Below are 27639 nucleotides of genomic sequence, written 5' to 3' on the forward strand. Positions count from 1 at the left end.
CCCTTCTGTCTCTGACATTGGCCAATGCCAGATGTTTCAGATTAAGGTGTAAGAACCCCTCAGTATACAGATGTGGGGTGATCTGCCCTCTATATGAGGTCTCTTCCAGATCTCTAATAGTTAGAGACCAAGATAAGCCCTTAAGCATGAGGTTTAACATCCCTTGCACCAAAAAAATGGTTATATGTTTTCCATATAAATGTCCAATCCCATTTTGAATCTTGTTAAGTTCTTCGCCTCAACAACTTCCTGTAGCACTGAGTTCTAAGGTTTAATCACACTGTGTGTGGAAAAAGTGTGGTTTTTTTAAATTTTCCACCTTTTAATTACACTGACTGCCCTCTTGTTCTTGTTATGAGATAGCGAAAACAGAAGTTCCCAGTCTATCTTCTCTATACCATATTTCATAGATTTGTATCATATCCTCTCTCTTTTATCGCCTTATTTAAGTGAACAATCCCAATCTTCTCAGTCTCTCTTTGTGTGATTTTTTTTTATGTCTTAGATTATTCTCGCCACCTTTCTCTGAATCCACCTAGTTCTGCAATATCCTATAGCAGATGGGGTGACCAATGCTGCACACAGTATTCCAAATGAGGCTGCACCATTGATTTATATAAAGACATTTCAGTAGTCTCTGTATTATTCACCATCCCATTCCTTAGGCAACCTAACATTGTTTGCTTTTTTAACTGCAGCTGTACACTGAGCAGATGTTTTCATTGAACTGTCTACAGTGACATCCAGGCCTTCTTTGAGCTGATACTGTTCAGTTAGAACCCTGTAAGGTGTCCAAATAGGTAAATATTTTCCTCCCCACATGGATTACTGTATTTATTGACACTGAATTTCATTTGCCATTGTGTTGCCCTTTCACCTAACTTGTTTAGGTTTTGTCTGATCCAGACTAACCTAAATAACTTTGTGTCATCTGTAAACATTGCTACTTCTCACTGCTCAGTCCCCTTTCCAGGTCATTAATAAATTTATAAACAACACAGGACCTAGTATGGAACCTTGAGGCAACTGCTGTTAACCTTTTGCCATTTAATCTTACCCTTTGTTTTCTGTCTCGTCGCCAGTTTTTGATCCAGGCAACACTTTGCCTCTCATGTTGTTACTACTTATTTTCTTTATTAGCCTTTTCTGTGGAACTTTGTCAAAGGCCTTTTGGAAGTCTAAATAAATTATGTCAGCTGGTTCTCCTTTATCCACTACTTCATTGACGCATTCAAGAATTATAAGAGATTAGTAAAACATGATTTTCCTTTTCAGACTCCATGTTAGTTAGACACCTTCCAGGTGTTTTGTTATTCAGTTTTCAGTTACTATGTCAATCAATTTACCGTGCAGATGCAAGACTTACCAGTCAATAATTCGCTGGTTTACCCCAGGGTCTTTTTAAAATATAGATACAACACTTGCTAGTCTCTGAATCTCTGGAACAGTGGCTATGTTTAATGAGCTTGCAATTTTTTTGTTAGCAGTTCAGCCACTTCTTTTTTAAGCTCCTTCAGAACTCTTGGATACACCATCTGGACCTGGTGACATGCTTTCTAAATGTTCAGTTTGCTTCAGCAGTAATTTTTCTGGCACCTCAGACTCAGCGCATCTCATCCATATTACCAGAAAAGAGCAGGTTGGAAGTAAGAATCTCCCCAACATTCTAATTGATAAAGACCAGGCAAAGAAATCATTTGGCTTCTCAGCAATGCCCGTATCTTCCTTCTTTGTTCCCGTTAGCCCTGATACTCCCGCAGGCTTCCCAAGTCTATTGCAGGCTTCATTCCTCTGATATACTTAAAGAATCTGTTGTTCTTTGTTTTTACATCTTGAGCTAATTATGTTGTGGTCACTGTTACTTAGTGGCACAGCCATTTTCACTTCTTGATTAGCTCCTATGTGTTTCCTAAGACATCAAGAATAACCTCTCCTTTTGTGTGCTCTAGAACTGGCTATTCCAAGCAGTCACTGAAAGTGTCTAGTGTTAAAGTGACAAGAAATTGTTTCTCTAAACTTTGTCCTGTTATGCTTTTTAACCCGTTTATGCGGATAGTTGACTTCCACCTTCATTACCATGTTGCTAGATTTTGCTGCCACTTTGTAATCCTTCACCACAGTGCACTCAGTTTCTTTTTCTTTATCCAGAGGCCGGTAGTGTAGCCCTAGTGCTATATAGACATTCTCACAGCTCGGGATTTGTACCCATATCAATTCTACTACATTTCCTAGTTTTCAGTGCACTTTAAAGCCAGTGTTTTCAGAAATGGCCTCTGATCTGAGCAGCCACCGCTCCACTGGGAGCCAACCGAATCTGCAGGTGCTCGGCACTTCTGAAAGTCGTGCTCAATGTGTCTAAACACATCCTGGTTTTCCCAGATACGATCTCTTTTTTGGTCCTCTGTCCGGGGGGACTTTTCAGATAAGAGGCAGTGTCTGGAATTTTTGCAAGCAGATGTTGGCAGCTCAGAAAGAGCCGTCTCCATGTTCCAACTGGTCCCTTTCCTGCAGTTGTAGATGATTGGTTCCTTCCTTGCAGCCACAGCTGCCAGATCCTGCCCACTCAGGCCCTGTCCCCCAGCCCTGGGGAGAGGGAGAGGCAGGGAAGCGCTGACTGATGGCTGACACTGCACCCCAGGCCTGCGCCAGCCACCTTATCACTGTGACAGGGAGTGAACACTGCCCCCCACCTCAAGAGTGAGGCCGCAGGTACCCGCTTCAGTACCACCATGATACCCTTCCCAGTACTCTCTCACCTCTGCAGCAGCCCCTGAAATATCCCACCCAGTACTCACATCCCTCCAGCACCCCTCAAACCCACTCCCAGTACACACACCCCTCCAACACCCCCAAATATCCCTCCCAGTACATACACACATCCCTCCAGCTCCCCCACCTGCACCCCCTGCCCCAGCAGTGTCCTCTTTTTGGGAATCTGAAATATGGTAACCCTAAAGGTGTCTCATTTTGTGCACCCAAAATCATCAGTAGCACATGAAAATTGCAGCCCATGGCTAGGATTTTTGCAGGCGCCTAAGGGAGCTTGGTTCCTAACTCCCACTGAATTTCAGTGGGAATTGGGCAGCCCCTGACTCTTTTCTTTTTGTTGTGCAAGAGGTTGTTTCTGCGCTCCCTGAAGAGGAAAAACACACCTTGTAGGCAAGAACCGCAACAGCAACCCAGTATGTCTCAACAAAACCCATCAGTGAGCAATTTGTCACCTCCTAAAGCAGAGATGGGAGAGAGGATTGGCTAAGGTGGGAAGAGGGGAGACAGGAGACTCTAAATAGGCTGCAGGCAGAAGACGTTTTAGATGTCTGTCCTTGCCCTAACTCAGTTTTGCTCTCACTGTTGGGCTGAGCTGAGAACAGGAAATTGCATGCAGTATCGCTAGCAAGATTGTCAAGTTCCACATTGGTGGTCAGTAATTTTTTAATGTATACAGCCCCATTCATCCCAATCCCAACAGGCGGCTTCTGGTGCTCTTGCAAATTCATGGCAAAACTCCCATGGACTTCAACTGGAGCCAGATCAGACTATACACAAAGCACTGCTAGCAACCAACCAGCCTGGGGGTGGCAGCCAAGAAGACATGGTTGGGAGGAGGGGCCATGGCCAGGTACGCCATGCTAAATCCACAGAGGGCTTCATGGGGTCTTTTATGTCCATACTGAGCAGACAGGACCCTGTTTTTAGGAAGTCTTTCCTGAAAAACCAGCAGCCAGCACAGTATTAGCCATCGTGGATATCTGACCATTCCCTCCTCTGGTGAGGATTGCTTCTGACAGCCAGGCAGCTCCATTTAGAGTCTGTGTTTGTTCAATACCTAGCTCAAAGGGGTCCTGGGTTGTGATTGGACCCTCTAGGCACTGTCACAATCCATAGAATAAGAATAATTAATAATTAATTAACATTAACTCAGAATTACCTAATCTACAGGAGTATTGAGAAAATAAATTACTCTGTGTATTTGCAAAGTGCTTTGAAAAAGAAAAAAATGCTCTTTGAGTGCTGAGAATTCCATCCATTACTTCGGATTATTCCCAAAGAGCATACTAAAGATCACACCAAGTAATATAAGAATAATTAATTAATACATTGCACCTTTTTCTTCACTAGTACTTTGGGTCAGGTAGCCCTCTCAGAAAGTCAGTAGCAAAGTGGCTGCGTCGTCTGAATAGTGATAAGTGAATTTCACTGAAAATTATCTGATATGTTGCATGATATTTTAGGGCCCAAAGCCCAGTCCTGTGAACACTTTCTATCAGCTGTGTTGCTTTCCGTGGATTGTGCAGGATAATAAGTGCACAGCCGGTAGTATTTGTTTGCAGGATTGCACCCATAGCTTGCTGTAAGTGTAAGAGATTTGCTTTCTAATTCCATTATTGTGCATTTCTTTTTCTTCAGCGAATGTCCTATATATGGCAAGCCAAGAAATGATGAAGGTTGTGGAGAGAGACAGTACAACTATAAAACAAAATTTAAAGAAGGTAACCATTTAATCTTCAGAGTTTTGTGAGATGCCTAATCACTTGGGGACAACTTCTGCGTTCAGTTACACCAATGTAAATCCAGAGGAATTCCACTGGGTCTGATTTTGATTTCAGACCACTTTTACACCAGTGTAACTCCATTGACTTCAGAGGGGTTATTCCTGATGTACACCAATGTAAAAGAAGACTCAGACCTGTTTACTCTAATTAGTCTGGCTTTACCCCACTGTATCTGAGAGCAGAATCTGGCCCGTGATATTTTCTACGTAAGATCAACTATTATTATTAGACTAGTAGCTGAAAACCCATGCTATTGCATAGGTGTAATGCGTAAAGTTGTGGGTAAAAAAGCTGAAAATGTCTGAGAACTTAAAAATTGGACAGTAACAGACCACAAATCCCAGTGATGATTGAACCTGGTGATATGCTAAACAAAAAGAGCTCTCAAACATACTTGTAGCTGTATTTGTCACTTACAGTAACTCAAGAGACATTCTAGGCTTCAGAGTGATGTTTGGGGTTGTTGTGTTGATTTGTATGTCAGTTGCATTGTGCTGGGAGAATTGTGTAGATTTGTGTGGGTGACAAAGCGAGGGGTGTGTGGTGAGGAGCTACATATTTGGGTTATTGTGTATACTGGTTGTGGTGGTGTTTGTGAGTATAGGTGGTTGTGCTGATTTGTGTCTGAGGGATTGTGCTGGAGGATTTATGTTGATTTGTGTGGGTTGCAGTTTGGTGCATGGGTGTGGGCAGTTAGGCCAAATAATCCACCATCTGAGCAGTCTCCCTCACAGAACCAATGAATTTTTTCCATGCAAATAAGCTGCAGAGTAAGTGTGATGATTGGTTGAGTTACCTCTGACATCACAATGGTCTTGAACTCTTGGCATGGCATATATACATGCCCTGCTGTCCCTCAGGCAGTGGTGCTGGAACAATTTTTAGAGTGGGGGTGCCGAAGGCAGAAACCAAATCTATATGGGTTGTTATTAGTACTTCAAGCTAGGGGGTGCAGCAGCCCCCTAGTTCCAGCACCTCTGCCCTTAGGTGTAATTTGTAAAATCAAAATGGCAGAGAACTTAAAAATTGGATAGTGACAGACTGCAAAATCCAATGATGATTGAACCTGGTGATATTCTGAATAAAAAGAGCTCTCAGCCTTGTTTGTAGCTGTTTCCAGTGCTTCACGCTGACTCCACAGACACAGTAGGCTTCAGAGTGCCTGGAAACTTATTGTACAGAATCAGATTCTGTGGGCTTGATTTTCCACTGCACCTGAAACAGCCCAGGCACAGTGCAGAGGGGTCAGGGAGACAATAGTGACTCCCTGATCTTCAGCTGCTTGGCTCTGGTATAAGTTAAGGCCAGAGAGGGGCAACTTTCACTTACTCTACTGAGGGGACCTTATACCAATGGGAAATCAGGAATGGCAAAGACTCGCTCAGCCACGCCTCCTCCCTTCCCCATGCTTTTCACACTCTCCCTCCCTGCACCTGCAAGAGTGGTTTCCAGCATTTGACAGTGGCAGAGATTGCCTCTCCACAGGATGGGATTCTCCAGTGTAAATCTTCAGCTACTGTAGCTCACCCTGTGCCATGCAATGTAAGCGGGGCAAGGTGAACTTGACACATCATAGAATCCAACCATGTGTATTTTCTGTCAGTTGGTTAAGGTTAAATTTTGATTTTATGTGTCACTTTTCTGCTGCGCGCTTCTAAATGCATTTTAATATTTTGAGCACTGGAAATAAAATACTGCTAGTTGGGCTAGGTAACTAAAAATCTCCACGTACAGTCAACAGTGCCGTTATCAATGTTGTCTGTCATTCCTTTCAACACAGTTATTCCCTTCAGATGCCCAGACAGTTTTGGCCTGGATGCAGACAGAAAAAGTACAAGATGCAATCTCAACCAATCCTGCAAAAGGGTATGCTCCAGTTCTGATGTTCCAAAAAGTTGCCATGACATTCTCATCATGGAGCACTGGGCTTGTATGATTTGATTTTATTTAACTCTGCCTCTGGGGGAAGGACAATTGTCCTGTCTCCCTTGGAGAGATTCTTAAATAAGAAACCAAAGGCCTGATCCTTGCAGGTAGTCTCATTGACTTGACTTAAAGAGAACTAATCGTGCGCTTGATCCAAAGGTCATTAAAGCCATTCGAGACTCCCACTCATTTCAGTGTGCTTTGGATCACACCCCCATATAAGTAAAGCTTTGCAGATTACAAGGGGACTGCTCACAGTAATAAAGTAAAGCAATGATTTGCAAGATCGGACCTTAGGTACTTTTGAAAATTTGACCTTAATCACATGCTTAACTTTAAGCACATGAGTAGACCCATAGACTTCAATGAGACTATCAATGTGCATTACGTGCTTTGCTGGGTCAGAGCCACAGTGCTCATAGCTAGGGCCCTACCAAATTCACTGTCCATTTTGGTCAATTCACAGTCCTAGGATTTTAAAATTCATAAATTTCATGATTTCAGCTATTTAAATCTGAAATTTGACTGTGTTGTAATTGTAGGGGTAAAAAAGGGTCACAAGGCTATTGTGGGGGGGGTTGCGGTACTGCTACCCTTACTTCTGTGGCACTGTCTTCAGAGCTGGGCAGCTGGAGAGCAGCGGCTGTTGGCAGGAAGCCCAGCTCTGAAGGCAGAGCGGCCGCCAGCAGCAGAGCAGAAGTAAGAATGGCAGGGTATGGTATTGCCACCCTTTCTGCTGTGCTGCTGCCTGCAGAGCTGGGCCCTCAATCAGCAGCCACCGCTCTCCAGCCACCCTACTCTGAAGGCAGTGCAGAAGTAAAGGTGGCAATACAGTGACCCCCTAAAATAACATTGCAACCCCCCCCTTGCAACTCCCTTTTGGGTCAGGACCCCCAATTTGAGAAATGCTGGTCTCCCCCATGAAATCTTTATAGTATAAGGTAAAAGCACACAAAAGACCCGATTTCACAGGGGCAGACCAGATTTCACAGTCCGTGATGCGTTTTCGTGGCCGTGAATTTGGTAGGGCCCTACTTATAGCTATGTAGTTCCATTGAATTCAGTGGGACTGCTCACATGCTTCAGGTTACACACATGCTTCTTTCCCTTGCGGCATCAGAACCTATGATAACTGTTTGCAGGTGCCTTTGTCTGCTTTAGTAAGTGTTTTCTTGACACTGTCAATCTATGCAATGCCTTGGCATGCAGGAACCTTTGAAACCCTGTATTAACTTTGTTTTATTGATTCCACTGTGTCGTCACACTTCTAAAATGACAAATGTACCCAAGAAAGTGAAACGCTGAGGCGAGGTTATAGGCAGCTGGCAAGCCGAAGAAGAAGCAGAAACAAATGTGAGGTTAAATGCCTTTCTTTTTTTATTCTTCCTTCTAGTAATTTCTGGGAATGTGAGAATTAGGGGAAAAATCTGAGTTGGCCTTAAGTTGAATTGGAAGTATATTGACAGTAAAAATGGGTTTAATTTATAAAGGTTGGAAGTTTATAAAAATAGGAACTATAGTCCAAGTTGCTATAGAGTTGGCAAGTTGTTGCTTCAAAAAATTTATACTGTTTAGTAGTCAGTGTGATCATAAGTTAAAAGCCAACCTTAACACCTGACTGTGCCAGCTGCTGTGAAATAGAAAAGTTATTTCTGGATCATATTTTCATGTTGTGCTCTGAAGGAGAGGGAAGAAGAGACACTAAATTATTCCAGTCTCTCTCCATCCAGATTTAATTGTAATTCTTAGTAGTTGGGGAGCAATAGAAAATATGTTTCTCTTCAGACCTAAGGTTCCCAGTCTAACAATGCTAATTGATCAGATGTGTGTTTTGTGGGGGTTGGAACATTATTTGGGTCATTAATTGAGGCATTTCACTTGCAGACTTCTAAAGAGGGAAAATATGCACATTCAATGGCAGTGGCAATGGAATTGTGTGCAGAAAATGGAGAGTTCCTTTTTCCCATATAATTATGGTGGATTTTTTAAAATTGGGGCATGAACATTGTTAATGAAAACCAAGCAGTGAGTGAATGTCCAATAGGCTCGGTATTGCAGCACCATCAAGAGTTATGTTAAATTAGAAAATCCAGACAAATAAGGTAGGGTTTAGTGATGCAAGACTAACTTAGCTATGGGGGTTAATTATTGTTAGCTGATTATTCTTGAGCCAGCTGAACTGAGTTCCTTCACTGTAATAACACCTACTCCCTTTCCTAACAGAAACTGGAAGCACAGATACTGTACTAGAGGAAGTTTATTGTGATTTTTACAAAAAAGGAAGTGTGCTGTAATTCAATATTGGTAAAAGACGAATCAACACTGAACATCACAATCTTTGCAAGTGTAAGGAAAAGTCAAAAGAAAGGGTAAATGGCTGTAGCAGATTTTCCACAAGGTAGATGTGATAAGCAGTAACATTACTGCATAATATCCCCAAATTATGTTTAACTCCTTTAAGTATACTCCTGGGCTTTTTTTAAGGCCTGATCTTGTAAGTCTTACTTGTGACGTATCTTTATTCACAGGAGCAGTCCTGTGACCTCAGTGGGAATGTACTCTTAAAAAAGGACTAATATCTCTGCTTCTAGGGCTTCCAAGAGGATGTATTTAGTAAATACTTGCACTCTGGTTTTATAGAAATTCTCCCAATTTTTGTCCCATTTCATCACACCCCATGTGCAGTGGTTCATGGCTGTTTTTTCTGTTGGACCTGATCCAGAGCCCACCCCCGGACCTAGGCTTCAGATCCTGAGCTCCAGCCCAAGCCTGAACATCTACAGAGCTATTTTTAGCACCATAGTATGTAGACCCGGGCTCTGAGACTAACTGCCATAGGATCCTGCTTGCTGTGTAGATGTACCCATAGTCATAGATGAAGAAAAATAGAGCCCAGTGTTAGGAGCTGAGAACTAGGTCAGTTTCAGCTTTGCTCTACCTGGCCTGGCCTTTTTCACTGTGGGTCACGGTGGGCTAGATGCTGCTGCCCTCGCTCATTTTTCCCCTTCAGTTGTCATGTTGAAGTCAATGGAACTGCTCACCAAGGACCAGACTTTGATAGCCTTACTCAAGTTGAGTAGCACCCTACTCCATGGCAATCCCAATGACCTAGGGGAGGTGAGGTCCTGTTGAATGTTAGTAAGGGTGTCAGAATCTGGTCTGGAGTGAGCAAGGGCTGCAGAATCTGATCATATATTTCTAAAACTTCAATAGTGGTTTTCAAATCCTTGGTTTTGTATTTTGATGTTTAGCCAGACTTTCCGTATGAGATTGCACGTTCCTGACATGGCTAAATATATATTGCAAAGCACTTTATTTAAGATTTTACAAATAATCTGTATTATGTAAAGGGCTGTTATTTATGAACAAATCCTATACATCCTTTATTAAAAGCATATTTTTACCCCATAGTCTTTGAGTCTCAGGCACTGTAAGTAAATAGTTCTCTGTGTAATCTTTGGTCCACATGCATAGCTGCCTTTAGCATTATTAACAGATATTTTTGCATGAGGTTGCACTGAAGCAAAGAGAGAGTGAACAAACTTCCCTGTTGTCCAGACATATACTTTCCATAAACCCTGGTGGGGATTAGGCATGAACACCAAGGAGTCTACTATATGCAGTGTATTCCGTAGCATGAAACATATCGCAGAATGCAGAGGAAACACACGGCCTACAGAATCATGTAGCCAACTTGTACAGAACCCACTTTTCAGAACTCAGCACCTTCCTCACATTGAAAGCTGGGTTTCAGTTGCCTTTCAGCTCTCAGTTTTTACAGAGAAGCTGATTTTATTTACTTAGGTTTCACAAACCCTCGCGCTTTCCTTAATGTTGTTTTTTTTTTAAACCCATACAAATAATTAAGATCTTAATTGACCTGTCCCCTTACAACATTACCACAAGCCAGACAAGTAACTATTAAAAATAATGTCCTGCTCTGCAGATCGACAACCCGCCCATTTGCAAAGTCCCAGCAAACAAATAAAAATTGCTTCACAGTGTGCCTGGGAAGTGAACAAATCTGGGGTCTGGCAAAGCTAGCTAGGGAGCAAGGTCCAAAGGCTTTGCCATCACACCCGTTGATCTCGACTGCAGCAATACCGCAGGGGGAGAGAGGCGATGTCTCAAAGAACCAGGTCCCAAAGCGTTTCGAGTATTATACGTTAAAGCCAACACTTTGAATTCCACCCAGAAACGGATTGGTGAAGCCAAGGCACTGCTGAGGCAAATCCAAAACTGGAAAAGAGCATCCCAGACCAATCCATTTCTGTCTCATTTACATTATGCTTTTGGCAGGAGAAGGAGGCACTTCCACAAATCAGTTTTTACACATCTTGACGGAGACAAAAATGAATCCCGGCCTGAAGTCTTTTAAACCAAGTTCCACCCAAGAGCAAATTAGACTATTGACTAGTTACTGTGGCGCGACCCTTCAGGGAGGAACGCTGCTGCCTTATCCGGTGAATGCATGCGGGCGTAATAATAGAGTTAGCATTTCTGACATCAGGATTTTTCAGTGAGGATACTGATACTAGCTTGATTGCAGTGGCACATGTGCCACCAGTTTATATCAACTCAGCGCCAGTCCTTCGTTCTGTGCCATCGGTTGGAGTTGTGCTTGCCCCAGGAGCAGGGGTCTAAAGTTGTACCCCGTGTTGTGTACTGAATTCCAAAAAGATAAAGGAAATTGTGTTTAACCCAATGGATATTTTTAACTATTTTTGTTTGTTTGTTTGTTTTCGGTATTGACCTATGAGAGCCATAAGGAAATTCCACCCTCAATCATTAATACTTTTTTTGAACTGTCATACACACTAAAATAAATGCCAATAGAGTCGACTGCAGGAAATCTTTACTGTTTTCTTAGAAACTCTTTAAAATGTAAACATCCTGTTGATATCAATCTCAGATTCTCCTCTTTGTTTACACAGCAGCTGCTATCATTGTGCCGGGTCTGGCAGAGGAGCTGATAATACTGTATGCAGACAACATTTAAGGAGTTAAAGTTAAAAATACTTATAATAACTTCAGAGTAAAACAGCTTACAAGAACATTGTAGTTACTACTATATGAAACTCAAAAAATTCAGCATTAAGATTAAACTTAACCCCCAAAACTTAAAAATATTGAAATACACAGTTAAAATCTTAAGTCTGTCCGTGTAGAAAAATTCTGAGAAAAAACAGACCACTTTGTTCATTCACAAGCAACAGGTGCCTCTCATGAGGGATCACATAAGCTAAAATGCCTTACCCACAAGATTACCAGCTCTCACAAAGTATGTTTCTAGCTCTCATGGTGTCAGCTACAAAATGGGAATCCTACATGTTCCAAGACCAGAAGGAAAATAATAAGAATCCCAAATGTATTGTTTTTTCCCCTTAAATCTCATGATTTTTTTAAGCCAGTCTTGTGACTATTGGGGCCTGACTCATGTTTTTTGAATGCTTGGGTTAGCAGTAGTGTACTCATAATGGTATAGTGATTGTACTGACTCAGGTCAACTCTACAGCCACACACGGGCCAGAGGAAAAGATGTATTTTACAGATTCCCAATTACACAAATAGCATACTGAAGGCCAACGTTCCCCACTCTTGATGAAGAAGAGTCCTTGTGCCTCCAGCTACTTATGTTTCATGAATTACAGAGCTACTTAATGTAAATGCAGTAAAACCTGTCTTAACGACCACCTCTGAAAAGAGACCACCTGTCATGAGTGACTACTTGCAGAGGCCATGGAACATTTTCCCCCTATAATTTCACTGTGAAGAATCTGTGAAGAGTAACAACCTGTCATCTGTGACTAGTGACCACATTTCCTTACTCCCTTCTATAATAACACACCTGTAGGAGGAACCAATCTTCCTTACTTCTATGCTGCCGCTGGCGGCGGCGTTGCCTTCAGAGCTAGGTGCTTGGCTAGCAGCTGCTGCTCTCTGGCCACCCAGCTTTGAATGCAGAACAGAGAGCAGCAGTTGCTGGCTGGGTGCCCAGCTCTGAAGGCAGTACCACTGCCATGGTATTGCCACCCTTCTTTGCTGCTGCTGGCACTGGTGCGGCCTTCAGAGCTGGGCACCTGGCCAGCAGCCCCTGCTCTGCAGCCGCCCAGCTCTGAAGGCAGCACAGAAGGGTGGCGATACCACAAACCCCCTACAATAGCCTTACCACCCCCTTTTGGGACTGGACCCCCAATTTGAGAAATGCTGTGTACTTTTGTATACTCTGCTGTACTACTGTATTAATAAACCCACCAAGAGATTTCAAATACAGTACAGTACTGTATTGTATACTATATGTAATCTTCATTCAGAAGGCGATTCAAATTAAACATGAAACATGGGTAACAATAATAGCCTTTTTCTACATCGTAAAAGCGCCCATTTTACAGCAGACCTTTGAAGAGAGACCACCTCTTACAAGTCACCACTTTTGCTAACTCCCATGAAGTGTCGCTCTTGGCAGGTTTTACTGTATGCAGCCTGGAGGTAAAGAAAGTCTTTTCCATAAAGTGCTAGCTGCTGCAATGGAGAATGTTCATTCTCAAACAGTCACCAAATTGTATGGAGGGACAGAGTAGCAGCAGGCCCGATAGGCAAAAGAATTGGGGAAAGGAGTAAAAGGCCACAAAGTGGGCCAGAGCCAGGCGATTGATCTTAAAAGGAGGGCAAGTTTGAATTGTGGAGAAAACTATTGTTGTTTAAATAAGGTCTGAATGAGTTGGGATTAATGGCAAAGTTCATCTACAGTTTTCTTGGCCATGTAGTGTATAGGTGAAGAGTTCCACTGTTTTACCCTTTACGGAGAGAATTTCAAAGCTGAAAATGACAGTTAGATACCGACCCCCCATTGACTTTCATTGGTGCCTTAATTCCATGTATGTCTTTGAAAATCTCGCCCCCTAATTGTGACCCACATTTTAGATTGTATGGCACAATCCATTCAACACCTGGATGCAGGTAGCAGAACTGACTATCAGAAAACAAAGTTGGATTCTAACAAAGTTCAGGAATTTCTAATTAGAATATATGTGAATATAAGTTTTATTTATATTAAAGTGGCATGGCTGCTAATCCCACCTATTATTAAGATTACATAACACTGCCCATTGCGAGACTCTGTGTTCAGTTGCTAAGTTGTGTTTATGTTAAACACATGTGCGTGTGCGCCTAGATGTATAACTTGTATTAGTTATGTTTCAGAGTAACAGCCGTGTTCGTCTGTATTCGCAAAAAGAAAAGGAGTACTTGTGGCACCTTAGAGACTAACCAATTTATTTGAGCATGAGCTTTCGTGAGCTACAGCTCACTTCATCGGATGCATACCGTGGAAACTGCAGCAGACTTTATATATACACAGAGAATATGAAACAATACCTCCTCCCACCCCACTGTCCTGCTGGTAACAGCTTATCTAAAGTGATCATCAGGTTGGGCCATTTCCAGCACAAATCCAGGTTTTCTCACCCTCCACCCCCCCACACAAATTCACTCTCCTGCTGGTGATAGCCCATCCAAAGTGACAACTCTTTACACAATGTGCATGATAATCAAGTTGGGCCATTTCCTGCACAAATCCAGGTTCTCTCACCCCCTCACCCCCCTCCCAAAAACCACACACACAAACTCACTATCCTGCTGGTAATAGCTCATCCAAAGTGACCATTCTCCCTACAATGTGCATGATAATCAAGGTGGGCCATTTCCAGCACAAATCCAGGTTTTCTCACATCCCCCCCACCCCCATACACACACAAACTCACTCTCCTGCTGGTAATAGCTCATCCAAACTGACCACTCTCCAAGTTTAAATCCAAGTTAAACCAGAACATCGGGGGGGGGGGAGGGGTAGGAAAAAACAAGAGGAAATAGGCTACCTTGCATAATGACTTAGCCACTCCCAGTCTCTATTTAAGCCTAAATTAATAGTATCCAATTTGCAAATGAATTCCAATTCAGCAGTTTCTCGCTGGAGTCTGGATTTGAAGTTTTTTTGTTTTAAGATAGCGACCTTCATGTCTGTGATTGCGTGACCAGAGAGATTGAAGTGTTCTCCGACTGGTTTATGAATGTTATAATTCTTGACATCTGATTTGTGTCCATTTATTCTTTTACGTAGAGACTGTCCAGTTTGACCAATGTACATGGCAGAGGGGCATTGCTGGCACATGATGGCATATATCACATTGGTGAATGTGCAGGTGAACGAGCCTCTGATAGTGTGGCTGATGTTATTAGGCCCTGTGATGGTGTCCCCTGAATAGATATGTGGGCACAATTGGCAACGGGCTTTGTTGCAAGGATAAGTTCCTGGGTTAGTGGTTCTGTTGTGTGGTATGTGGTTGTTTGTGAGTATTTGCTTCAGGTTGCGGGGCTGTCTGTAGGCAAGGACTGGCCTGTCTCCCAAGACTTGTGAGAGTGTTGGGTCATCCTTTAGGATAGGTTGTAGATCCTTAATAATGCGTTGGAGGGGTTTTAGTTGGGGGCTGAAGGTGACGGCTAGTGGCGTTCTGTTATTTTCTTTGTTAGGCCTGTCCTGTAGTAGGTAACTTCTGGGAACTCTTCTGGCTCTATCAATCTGTTTCTTTACTTCTGCAGGTGGGTATTGTAGTTGTAAGAAAGCTTGACAGAGATCTTGTAGGTGTTTGTCTCTGTCTGAGGGGTTGGAGCAAATGCGGTTGTATCGCAGAGCTTGGCTGTAGACGATGGATCGTGTGGTGTGGTCAGGGTGAAAGCTGGAGGCATGCAGGTAGGAATAGCGGTCAGTAGGTTTCCGGTATAGGGTGGTGTTTATGTGGCCATTGTTTATTAGCACTGTAGTGTCCAGGAAGTGGATCTCTTGTGTGGACTGGACCAGGCTGAGGTTGGTGGTGGGATGGAAATTGTTGAAATCATGGTGGAATTCCTCAAGGGCTTCTTTTCCATGGGTCCAGATGATGAAGATGTCATCAATATAGCGCAAGTAGAGTAGGGGCTTTAGGGGACGAGAGCTGAGGAAGCGTTGTTCTAAATCAGCCATAAAAATGTTGGCATACTGTGGGGCCATGCGGGTACCCATAGCAGTGCCGCTGATCTGAAGGTATACATTGTCCCCAAATGTGAAATAGTTATGGGTAAGGACAAAGTCACAAAGTTCAGCCACCAGGTTAGCCGTGACATTATCGGGGATAGTGTTCCTGACGGCTTGTAGTCCATCTTTGTGTGGAATGTTGGTGTAGAGGGCTTCTACATCCATAGTGGCCAGGATGGTGTTATCAGGAAGATCACCGATGGATTGAAGTTTCCTCAGGAAGTCAGTGGTGTCTCGAAGGTAGCTGGGAGTGCTGGTAGCGTAGGGCCTGAGGAGGGAGTCTACATAGCCAGACAATCCTGCTGTCAATACCGTTCTGATACAGCCAGTATTCCACTGTATCCAAAAATTGAGTTGGTGAGCTTCAATGTCAGGAAAACAAATGAGACACAAACATGTAACATTTTGTAAAATGTCATCCATAATGAAATTTTGGCCCCTTGCCCACCTCTACTCCAGTATACAATGAGGTGCATTTATTTCTACTTCAAATTGTTGCAGAATGGTTTAAAATTAAAACAATTGAAGCTTTTTTGTGATTAAAAACAATCTTGTTTGTCTCCTGATTTGTTTGTGTTGCTCAGTTATGTGCTGAAGCTCAGAAATGAAATATGCAACAAATGTAATTAATGTAATTGGACCAAGCTGTACATGTGACCCACTGAGAAATCAGCATATTTTTCGTACTTGCATTGAGGCATTTTAGCACAAAGCATCATTTTTGGACCCATTCTTGCACATTTTCAAAATCTTACGACTTTGCCGTCCATAACCCCTTCAAAAAGCTGGTTATGAAAATTTGAGACATTACCAGAAAAGTTATGAAATGATTTCTAAGAAAGAGACATTTTCACTTTCCTGGTAGAGCGGAAGATGGTCCATTGGTTACGGCATTAACTTTGGACTTCGGAGCCCTGGCTTCAGATTCCTGCTCTGCCAGAGACATCCTGTGTGACCTTGGACGACTCATTTACCATCTCTTAGCCTAGGTTACCCATCGGTAAATGGGGATAATACCTCACAGGGGTGTTATGAAGATAAATACCTTAAAGATTTTGAGGTGCTCAGATACTATGATAATAGGTATGGGATAAGTAGATAAAATAGACAGACAACATGTAGCATGTTTTGCACCAATTACAAGGTCTAGTTCCAACTGGATGATGATGATGAGGTAGTGTTTACCAGCAACGCATAGTAGCTAAAAGCAAAATCTCCTGTCATTTTAGGCAAAACCCTGGGCTGCAAGGCAGCTGGGATGAGCTGCCAAGTCAGTATATATGTACCACACAGAGATATGCCAGTACCTGTGCAGTACAGTGATTGGTACCCTCTAAATACCTAAATTAAATAGAATAGGATACATTATTTGATTTCTGGACCTCTATAAGCAGAAACTCCTAAGCTAGAAATGAATTAACTCCAGACACACAACTGGTTGCTACACAACAGTCTGGTGTGCTTAACATGCAGATTAAGTGAGATTGAATCCAATATACCTATTTTTTTTCCCATCCATATTGGGCTAGGTAAGTGATGAACAGACCCTGCCATTTTAGTGTTGTCTTACTGTACACTTTAAAAATGTAATGCTTTCTAAGGCTCGATCCTGTAAAGGGATAACTCGTGCAACTGAAATTGCACGGGCCTCGGTGTTTGCTATTCAGGACTTAAATTACGTTGATGTTTTTGGTGTGTAGCTGTTGCAGCATGAGTGAGTGATGGGACCCAGAAAAGTCTAACCAACTGTTTTCTTCTGCTAGAGATCTCATAATTGGGGGAACTTTTCTGGTCAGTTCTTTCCATATGCAGTTGCCCTGACAGTTGCAGCAGAGGTTGGATAACGGCATCTTGACAGTTGCTGAAGCATTTTAGCAAAGAATCCCGGCAATCGAGCTTTTCTAGATCAGCTCCGGTATTTTTTTAGAATCCATCCTCGTAGTTCCCTCTCTTCATAGCTTTGTTAAGAGCACAAAGAGAAGACAGGAGGATAAAATAATGGGGGCTGCCATTTTTATTTTCCTAACAGAGTGTAGCTCATTTTCTCTACCAAATGTATAAGCATCTACCTCTGGTAACATGTCATAGTTGTTGACTTGTGGACATTGTCCTTTGATGATCCCACTGTATATTTAAATATAAAATGGTAGGATGAAAAAATAGGCCTTTTTTAATTCCTTTTCCTTCTTACACTTCCTTTTAAATAATGAAGAACCTGTACAGTGTCTGATTAGCGGTCATTTTGCTTTCATCACCAATGTGATGACTGGAACAACATTTCTGGTGGTTCAACATCTTTCTTGGTGTATGGGAGAAAGAAGGTGGTATGTTTATATGTAAATTGTATCAAGTCAGATCCTGAGCTGGTGTAAATTGATTTCAATGGAGCTGTGCCAGCGGAGGATCTGGCCTTTAGATTTAATTTTTCTTTATATACAGTAGTGTTAAAGAATATTTAATATGTGTATCCAGTCCCAACCTAACTGGTCATTTCTTACTAGACAGAATCATTGGAAAACTCTCCCTTAATAACGTAGAAAACGCTAACTAGATGCTGTTAAGAAGCCTACAGTCTGCCCTGGTGAGGCATGGACTTGATGATCTAGCGGGTTTAACAGGGTTTTCAATCTCAAATAATAAAGAAAATCCTCTCCCTTACTGAGCACTCGTCCACTTGATTTCACAACACTTTACAAAGTATCATCATCCCTAGTTTTGCAGATGGGGAAACAGGCATAGCGAAGTGAAGTGATTTTATCATGATTAGTAGCAGGACTGCTGGATCATGCCACTTCACCTAAGTTCTAGGATTCTGTATTGCTCTTTTATTTGACTATTGCTCCCCCCTTCCCTTTTCAAATGAATGTTTTCTCTATGCTTTGATTTCTAGCTGATTTTTTATTATGGAGTTGCAGACAACTGGTGCCCACAACAGTATTTTGAAGAGATCAAGATGGATTTTCCAGATGGGGACATTCGGCTCTGTGAGAAGGGAATCCGCCATGCTTTTGTCCTAGATGCCAGCAGAGAGATGGCGGCCATGATTACAGACTGGGTACAAGACATTCTGACCAGATTATAAACACTCATTCAGTGAATAATGACAAGGAAAAAAAAGTTACCCTTTGGTGAATGTGTAATTCTCTTTCAGATTCTGACCCTAATTTTTTTGTGCGTTATAGATTATGGCTTGTTTTCTACTGAGACATCTTACAGAAGGATAAAGTCCTACTGACTGGTCTAAAGTATAGCTCCATCCACACAATAATTTTGGATCCCCATGCTGTTCCAGCAGTGCTCTACAAGGCATTTCAGGGATTCTATCAAATATAGAGCAGGACTTTGCAGAGTATGAAATATTTATCAGCTGATAGTACTGTCCACAAATTGGTATGAGAACCACCAAGACCTCTCTCTGGACACATGGCTGGTAAGTGCTAGAAGAGCTAGAAGTTCAAAATGAGAGCAGGAAAAGGACAGGCCCAAGGTCAGAAGTGTCAAAGTGGAATGTCTCAAGTTAAATACCTAAATCTATATTCATCCACTTACATAAGTGGCGTGGTTCTCAGAGGTACTGCACACCCACTGCAGTCAATGGGAACTGCATGTGTTCAGCGTCTTTAAAAAATCAAGCCACTTTTGTCATGTGCCTAAATATCGATTTAAGTCCCTAAGTCTAGAGGGATGCAAGATTAAAACTTTTGACCCAAATGCTCAAGTTGAATGAATTCACAATAAGAAAATGGCCAACATTTCTGTCGCAACTGGATGTGCATATGAAATTTCATGAACCATTTTAAAACATATAGGGCCAAATCCTCAGCTGGTGTAAATATGCATAGCTCCATCAGTTTGTACCAGCTGAGGATCTGGTCCTTACTCTAATACATTACTAATAAATACACTTCATCATCATCATGCGCACTCCTTCGCCCTTTTATTTCACTTCAATCTAGATTGCAAACAGTGCAAAAAAAAAATCTATCATTTGTGAAAATGACTCAAAGCTAAGAATGAAAACTCTATAGGCATTGGGAGCAGAAATTGCCAAGAGAGACAAGTGGAATCAGGAAAAACGTCTTAACAGTGAGATTGTGAAATAGTCTCTCAAAGGAAAAGATATAAGCCCAATCCCCAGAGACACTTAAAAATAGAAAAAGCACTTGATAATATAGCGTAAAGAGCAGTCCTTTCCTGGCAGGGAGATAGATGACCTAATATGTCTTTTTCATCTCTGACTTGTATGATCCATTAAGAATTTAAATAAGGCACTATGCGAGATGATAGAGAAGTCCTGTATGATGCAGGAGGTCAGACTGGATAACCCCATAATTCTCTTCTTGCTGTTCCTTTATATGGTTACGCACACGGTCATTTCCGTTTAAGTTCCTTTGTTACTTTCTGGTATTTAAAGGCAAACTGTAGCGGAATCCAATTTGCAGGTTTTTGTGGACTTGTCTTCAGAACTCCAGGATTGTAAAACAGCTGGTACACCAATGAATTTGTGGATGATGATAATGAAACAGAAGATGATGCTTAAGGTTGAAATGTTAGGCAATCTGTGGTGGCATAAGATGAATGTGTGTGAGGCAATTGTCCCAGACTGTTCTGTGAAACTAACCTGGTCGTGGTTATTACAAGCTCATAGAAGCTGCCTTCCCTCAGCAGGACCATAGTGGCAATAGAATATATGTTGTTGCCTTATATGGTCATAACAACTGCAACAACAAAAATCACTGTGCTCAGTTTTGAAATCTACAGTTATGTGCGGTGAAACAGCCCCCAGATGCTGATATGCAGTCATTTTAGATGTTCTTTCTGCTACGGCTTCTGAACCCATGTGCAGGGTGAAGCATATATATGTATGTTAGCAACAAATGTCAGCACTGAGTTCAGTAGATTCTTCTGTAATTACCTGTTGATATGATTGAATAAACTGTTCATTCCTTGCAGTATATTGAATTGAATAGCTGGGTATGGAATCAGTTTGTAAACATTCAGCTGTGTTAAGTGGTCCTTCCAGAGGTAGAAAATCTTGCAGTAATAAGAGACTACAAGCAACCATTGAAGCCTGGAAACTGAAAACCTATGGTGTACTCTTGTTCACAGTGTATTATTCATATACAGAAGATGGGGAACTGACTTCACAATACATGAACTTTGTGTGTTCTTTTTATATTGTTCCTCTCTTGTGCCCTGTTAAACAATGATAGTAAATCCCACTGAATGCACTGAGACCTATCATGTGGGTAGAGATGGTCAGTAACAGCCAGATCTGCTGCTAAATAATCCCTTATGACTTTATTAAATCTGTTTGCTCTAAGGCTAATGAGAATTTTATGAATCAATCAATTCCTTCCTCTTGGGAGCTGATTCCGCATGGTTGAAGTCTAGAAATATGCTACTCTGTTCAGTGCTAACAAGAAGGGGCCCACTTGTCAGAAGTGCTGACCCACCCACCCCCACTCCGCCCCGCACCTCTTGTTGAAGCCGATGGGAACTAATCAGCACCTCTGAAAATCAAGCTCTATGTACTGTGCTGACAGATCTCATCTGCAGTATGAGAAATATTATTCTTTTCACGCTGAGTGCAACAGGCTTTTCACCAGGAAAATCCAACTCTTCTGGTGCTAAGGGGTTAGCCAAGATCCAAAGCACAGAACTTCAAAAGAGACCATGGGCCAAACATGCCAGTTTACTGTAAGAATACAGTAAAACCTTGCTAATTTGCAGTAATGACTGGTGACCAATTGTAAATTAATTAATTTTGTGAATTAGGCCCTGATCCAATCAAGCACTAAAGCTCATGTTTCACTCGTCAATAGCCCCATTGACTTCAACGGGACTTCAGCTGATGCTTAAGTGCTTTGCTGAGTAAGTAGGAGATGTTGCATATCTAACGTTAAACTCAAGTGTTTTGCTCAGTTGCGGTCTTTTGGAGCAAGTGAGCAAACACAGTGAGAAAAGTACAAACATTTCTAGCAAAATGTACTTGCTTGTATTTTGACATCAATTATTTGGTTTTAATTATCCTACTTCATAACCTAGTGCCTGCAGAATTTTCAAAAACTACTACCTGACTTAGGAGCTGAAGTCCCATTTTTAGAAGTGACTTAGGCACATAGGAGTCTACATCTCAGTGAACATCAATGGATTTAAGCTCCTGAATCACCTAGACTATTTAATCTTTGCTGCCGAAACCACCTCTTTGTATGAGTTATAGGGTCTGTGGTTTAGTGAGGTTCCGCCCCCAAAGCCTAGCTAGCCTGTGAACAAACACTCTGAACAAGAGACAAAGTTTTGTTAGCACAGTTGCTCAAAACATTATTGGATTTGTGTAAACCTGCTGGACCCAGGAGACTGTCGTGTTACTCTCAGTGTCACAGGTCACACTCAGGCTCACAGTTACAGTGAGGTTCTGGGGCTCTTCGCTCTCAGCAAACCGTTCTCTTTCTCAGCGTTTAGACAAAATAAGAATCCAGGGAGAGTTTGCGAGTGACCAGGCACCATTAAAAGCAGCATCTATTGCTAGAACAACTGATGGGATTTTGGTAAAAGCAAAAACTGTAGCAGCAGTAAATACAATCCACTTGCCAGAAGTGATTGTTGCTCAGGGCAGCATCACGCAGAAGTTATGAAACAGGACAATGCTCGTGCACAAGTGGGACACAGTAAGAAAAAGCCACTGCCTTTGCCCTGAGAGAGCCTCAATTAGAGATTATTTTCAAGTGTTCAAGCTGATGCTAAGTGAACTGGATTTTTCCATTTCGTATATTGCACAAAAGTACTTGCAAGAAAATAATTGTGCTGTGGTTTCCTACCAGTTTGCAGAGGCTAATAAATATAGCATGTTGTTTAAAACATATGACTCATTTTTCAATGTGTGGTTTGTTGTTCAAATCCTTGCTGAAAAGTTCTCCACTACCCTCTGTGAAGGAAACTCAGAGTGTAAATGACAGCTGGGGAATGCCCCTTATTTTTCCGATTCACTAAAATCTCAATCTAACGTCCTTTAAAGCCCCCAACCTCTCAAATACACTACACTATACCCAATCTTCACAAAAATCCTTCCGTATGCAGGCCACATGGAATGGAGTTTGGCAGGGGGAGGGGGAGTAGAGGCATTCCCAATGCCAGTGCTCAGTTTCTCATTTTTATTGAAGGGAGAAACCTTTTAAAATTGCCAACCGTGTTTTTGTGCCAACTACGCTTGTTATTAGGAGGAATAATGTTCACCGTTTGGGCTGTCGTATATAAATGTTTACTTTATCTGTTGTTCCTTCTGTATGGGTCCCTTTTCACTAGCAAAACAGGTGAGTCTACACATAAGAGATCAGACAAGTGTGAAAGTCAGAGGGATTTCAAGTGCAGATTCTTGGTCAACGACCCAGTACAGCAAATCACTTAAGCATGTGCCTGACTTTAAGCATATGAATAGCCCCTTGGAAGTCAATGGGATCATTCAAGTGCTTAAAGTTACACATGTGCTTAAGTGCTTTCCTGAAGTGGGGCCCAGGATAGGTGGCACCGTGTAAAAGTCCTTTTACATGCTAATCTTTCTTATCTCTAACTTACAGCAGACATGAGTGAAGATTTTAAGAGAAAAGGAAAACAAGTGATGTGGCTCACCAGATGGGGGTTTCCTTCTGTTATCATAACCCTATGGGCTTGCACCAGGCAATTTCCAAAACAGGACAGAGCCAAACACAGCGACATTCCTTTGGAAATTTCCACTTTGTGGGAGAGAAAATTGAAGTACTTGCATAAATGAAACAATGCCCAGGTAATATTTAACTAGTGAACATAGACTGAGCCGTACCTCCTATGCTGTGCTTTGTACAAAAGCCTCCCAAATCATCTCCCCAAACATCTCTTGGAGTTTACTAAAATATATAGAGCTGCATGGGGTCTGACAGGAAACACTCCAGGTAAGTCTCTAGATGGGTATAAGAGCCTGATCCAAAGCCCATTAAAATTAGCTGCAGTCTGGAAAATGCCAGCATTGTAAGAGTTAAATACTTCAGGCAAACTTCTAGTGTCTGATCTGCATATGTTTCTCTCTGGCTTTGAAAAGTGATGTTGGTCTGTTGTGAATGAAACACGTATCTGATGCCTTTCAGGATTTCTCCATGCTCCCAAATGTGCCTTCTCCAGATAAACACGCTTACAATATTGTAGATGGTAGAGTTCTAACAGGGGGCATTCTTAGTCATACACCACTCTTTCATCTTGTGTAAATCACTTAGCTGGTGGTCATCTTATGAACACAGGTTAGAACAATTCATTCTCTACACCTTGATTTTTCTGGCAATTGTGTTTATGTGACTGTTTCACCAAATACAAATGTCCCACTGAAAACACATGCAGCAAAGATTCTCCCATAGATATTGGACAATCCCTTAATGAATGTAGTCCCCATAAACAGAAAGAAATCCTACAAAAACCTTTCCTAATTCATGCATCCCTTGACATTAAAAGTTAACCTAAAAAGGATTTTTTAAAGAGCTTTGCCAAAATAGCTTTTTTATTATGTATAAAAGGAGGCTGACTTTTCAAAAAAATAAAAATGAAGAAAGAAGAAATAATGAAGGAAGACCAAAAACCAAAGGATGCTTAGTTATACAAATTACTTAATACAAAATTTGCTGCCTAAATACTATGTGATCTAATGTCTACCAACTATCACTAGAGCTGGTCAAAAAAATCCTAAAGCAATTCATTATTTTTTTTCCAAAATGTTTCCTTTTTTTCCTCCAAATTTTGAATTCAAAATTTCATCAACATTTTCAAATTCAGTTTGTTTTGATCAGATATTTAAATCATGCATATTTGTCACCTGGATATCATTGGCATTGTATGTGTGAAAAATAAATTGCAGAGCCATGTGATGGATGCAGTTGTCAGTCACTTTTTACTGTGTCACCTGCACTCTGCCCCCTCCTTTGGGACAGCTACTAACATTACTAGACTCTGAGCAGTCTCAGAGAGTTGCTTTTGTCAATCAGCCGTAAAAACATTTCTTTCTTTCCCCTTTCCTACTTTAACAGGTGTTAAGGTTTGATACTGTGAAGTGATAGGTTTCAGAGTAGCAGCCGTGTTAGTCTGTATTCGCAAAAAGAAAAGGAGTACTTGTGGCACCTTAGAGACTAACCAATTTATTTGAGCATAAGCTTTCGTGAGCTACAGCTCACTTCATCGGATGCATACTGTGGAAAGTGTAGAAGATCTTTCTATATACACACAAAGCATGAAAAAATACCTCCTCCCACCCCACTCTCCTGCTGGTAATAGCTTATCTAAAGTGATCACTCTCCTTATAATGTGTATGATAATCAAGTTGGGCCATTTCCAGCACAAATCCAGGGTTTAACAAGAACGTCTGGGGGGGGGGGGGGGGGTAGGAAAAAACAAGGGGAAATAGGCTACCTTGCATAATGACTTAGCCACTCCCAGTCTCTATTCAAGCCTAAGTTAGTTGTATCAAATTTGCAAATGAATTCCAATTCAACAGTTTCTCGCTGGAGTCTGGATTTGCAGTTTTTTTGTTGTAATATAGCAACTTTCATGTCTGTAATTGCGTGACCAGAGAGATTGAAGTGTTCTCCGACTGGTTTATGAATGTTATAATTCTTGACATCTGATTTGTGTCCATTTATTCTTTTACATAGAGACTGTCCAGTTTGACCAATGTACATGGCAGAGGGGCATTGCTGGCACATGATGGCGTATATCACATTGGTGGATGTGCAGGTGAATGAGCCTCTGATAGTGTGGCTGATGTTATTAGGCCCTGTGATGGTGTCCCCTGAATAGATATGTGGGCACAGTTGGCAACGGGCTTTGTTGCAAGGATAGGTTCCTGGGTTAGTGGTTCCGTTGTGTGGTATGTGGTTGCTGGTGAGTATTTGCTTCAGGTTGCGGGGCTGTCTGTAGGCAAGGACTGGCCTGTCTCCCAAGATTTGTGAGAGTGTTGGGTCATCCTTCAGGATAGGTTGTAGATCCTTTATTAAGTCATTATGCAAGGTAGGCTATTTCCCCTTGTTTTTTCCTACCCCCCCACCCGCAGACGTTCTTGTTAAACCCTGAATTTGTGCTGGAAATGGCCCAACTTGATTATCATACACATTGTAAGGAGAGTGATCACTTTAGATAAGCTATTACCAGCAGGAGAGTGGGGTGGGAGGAGGTATTTTTTCATGCTTTGGGTGTATATAAAAAGATCTTCTGCAGTTTCCACAGTATGCATCCGATGAAGTGAGCTGTAGCTCACGAAAGCTTATGCTCAAATAAATTGGTTAGTCTCTAAGGTGCCACAAGTACTCCTTTTCTTTCTGTGAAGTGATAGTCATCCTGGGCCTAATAGATCTAGGCGCATAACTTCATACCAGGGGGACTATTCATGCTTAAATTAAATGACGTACTTGGTCATTTGCTCCATAGGAGTCAATGTGATTGGCACCTTGCAGGATCAAGCCTTCAGTGAGAGCATTCCCTGTAATGGGTGACAGGGAAAAACTCATTTTTACTCTCAGGGCCTTATTTTCACTGACACTTGTGTAAATCAAGAGTAACCGCAAGGAAATCACAAGAGTTACTTTGGTGGAAAACTCCTGTAAGTGGGAGGAGTATCCAGGTTCGTAGAGTCCAGTTCAAGGGTGGGATTTTCCAAAGTGCCTCAGAGCATTAGATGCCCAACTCCCATTGAAAGACAATGGAGTTGGGCCGTTAACTCCTTTTTTGCCACCCTTTCTCATAGCTGGCTAGCGTGCGCTCTCCAATATGCCCTGAATAAGAGATGGGGTGTAACTACACCCCCCAGAGCACACAAGATGAACCCTCACATGGGTCATCAGAGTTGAACAGGTGACAGTCAGCACCACAGCACAACCATCTACTGTTTGAACTAAAGGAGTAATCCCTTGAGACCCTGAGCCACTTCCCACTAAAGTCAGTGGAAAAGCTCCCATTGATTTTGGGAGTTGCTTGTCTAGTAGCCAAAGTAGATGGGCCCTTATTAGTCGCAGACCAGACAGCAGGGATGTGACACATACTCTGCAGATTTATACAGAACAGAGTTTGGATTAGAAAGGAAAAAGTAGTTAATTTTACACTGCATTTGTTTTTTCTTTTAATATCCTAAATAAACCAGGAAGTGCAGACGCTTTAGCGATATGACTAGACCAGTGAAGGATGTTCATAACCAAACATATTCCATTTTTCAACACGCAAAAATCCTCAGAAGGAAGAAAAATTTTCAGAAAAACATATCCATAAAATATTTAATAAACTTAGCTGTACAAAATATTAAAAAGGTTAATGAGGAGTATACAAGAATGCTTATTTAACAAATATATACTGCTATAAAATATATTCAAGAAAATATAGATTGCTGTTTACAGTTCATTTACAATTCAATATGTACAATTCTATTTAAACTTTAGAATACATACACACAATGCATTTACACCATCAGTTACAGAACTATCTTCGGTAGAAACATGTCACATAGACCTGGAAAAGGTGAGCAAAATTAATGTATAGTTTTGTAGGCATGTACAGGGATATGTAAGAAAGTATTTTTTTCATACATGAGTACATACTGGAACAAGGACCCCCCAGGTTGTTTTTTAGGCCTTCTTTATTCAGAGAAAAAAAAACAAATAAATAAAACTATGGCTGATCAAGACAGAGTCTTATTTTGTTGTTGGAGCTGCAAATATTGTGTTCGTACTTGAAAGAATGCAATTGCAATGATAGTAAAGTCAGTAATGGAACAGGCTTGGGTGAACACGTTTTGTGAACATTTCTCTTGGGGTCATTAGAAATATGGAGCAGGTGGAGGGGTGTTTTCTGCAAAGAAAAATGTATCAAATTCTTGCTAAGGGAAAAAGTCCAGAATTTCAAAGAGATAACAGCATGAAATTTGCCCCAACATTTTCAGCTGAAGTTGGTAACAAACAGACTTCAGCCACTTTTATTTCAAAATAAGAGTGTCCACACACAGACCCACACCAAAAATAGCTAAATTGGGGTGTAACTACACCCCCCAGAGCACACAAGATGAACGAAACAGATTTAGTTAAATGGGGG

The 27639-nt window shown here is 41.6% G+C and overlaps 1 protein-coding gene across 10 annotated transcripts in view; it reads left to right on the forward strand.

The window, feature by feature from the left end:
- The window catches only part of LDAH (lipid droplet associated hydrolase), a 176441-nt gene extending 154027 nt beyond the window's left edge, over positions 1-22414 (forward strand). For 5 of the 10 annotated variants that reach the window (XM_075126395.1, XM_075126394.1, XM_048845615.2 and 2 more), the window contains 3 exons: positions 4408-4490; positions 6334-6419; positions 18440-22414. In XM_075126395.1, coding sequence (XP_074982496.1) covers positions 4408-4490; positions 6334-6419; positions 18440-18631 — 361 coding nt within the window. In that variant the 3' untranslated portion in view covers positions 18632-22414. Of the gene's footprint in view, positions 1-3469; positions 3620-4407; positions 4491-6333; positions 6420-18439 lie in introns of those variants that run through there. The other 5 variants (XM_048845619.2, XM_048845614.2, XM_048845617.2 and 2 more) reach the window with 4 other exon arrangements.
- Positions 22415-27639: the final 5225 nt, after the last annotated feature.

This window comes from Caretta caretta, chromosome 3, assembly GCF_965140235.1.
Source record: "Caretta caretta isolate rCarCar2 chromosome 3, rCarCar1.hap1, whole genome shotgun sequence".
Taxonomy (NCBI): Eukaryota; Metazoa; Chordata; order Testudines; family Cheloniidae; genus Caretta; species Caretta caretta.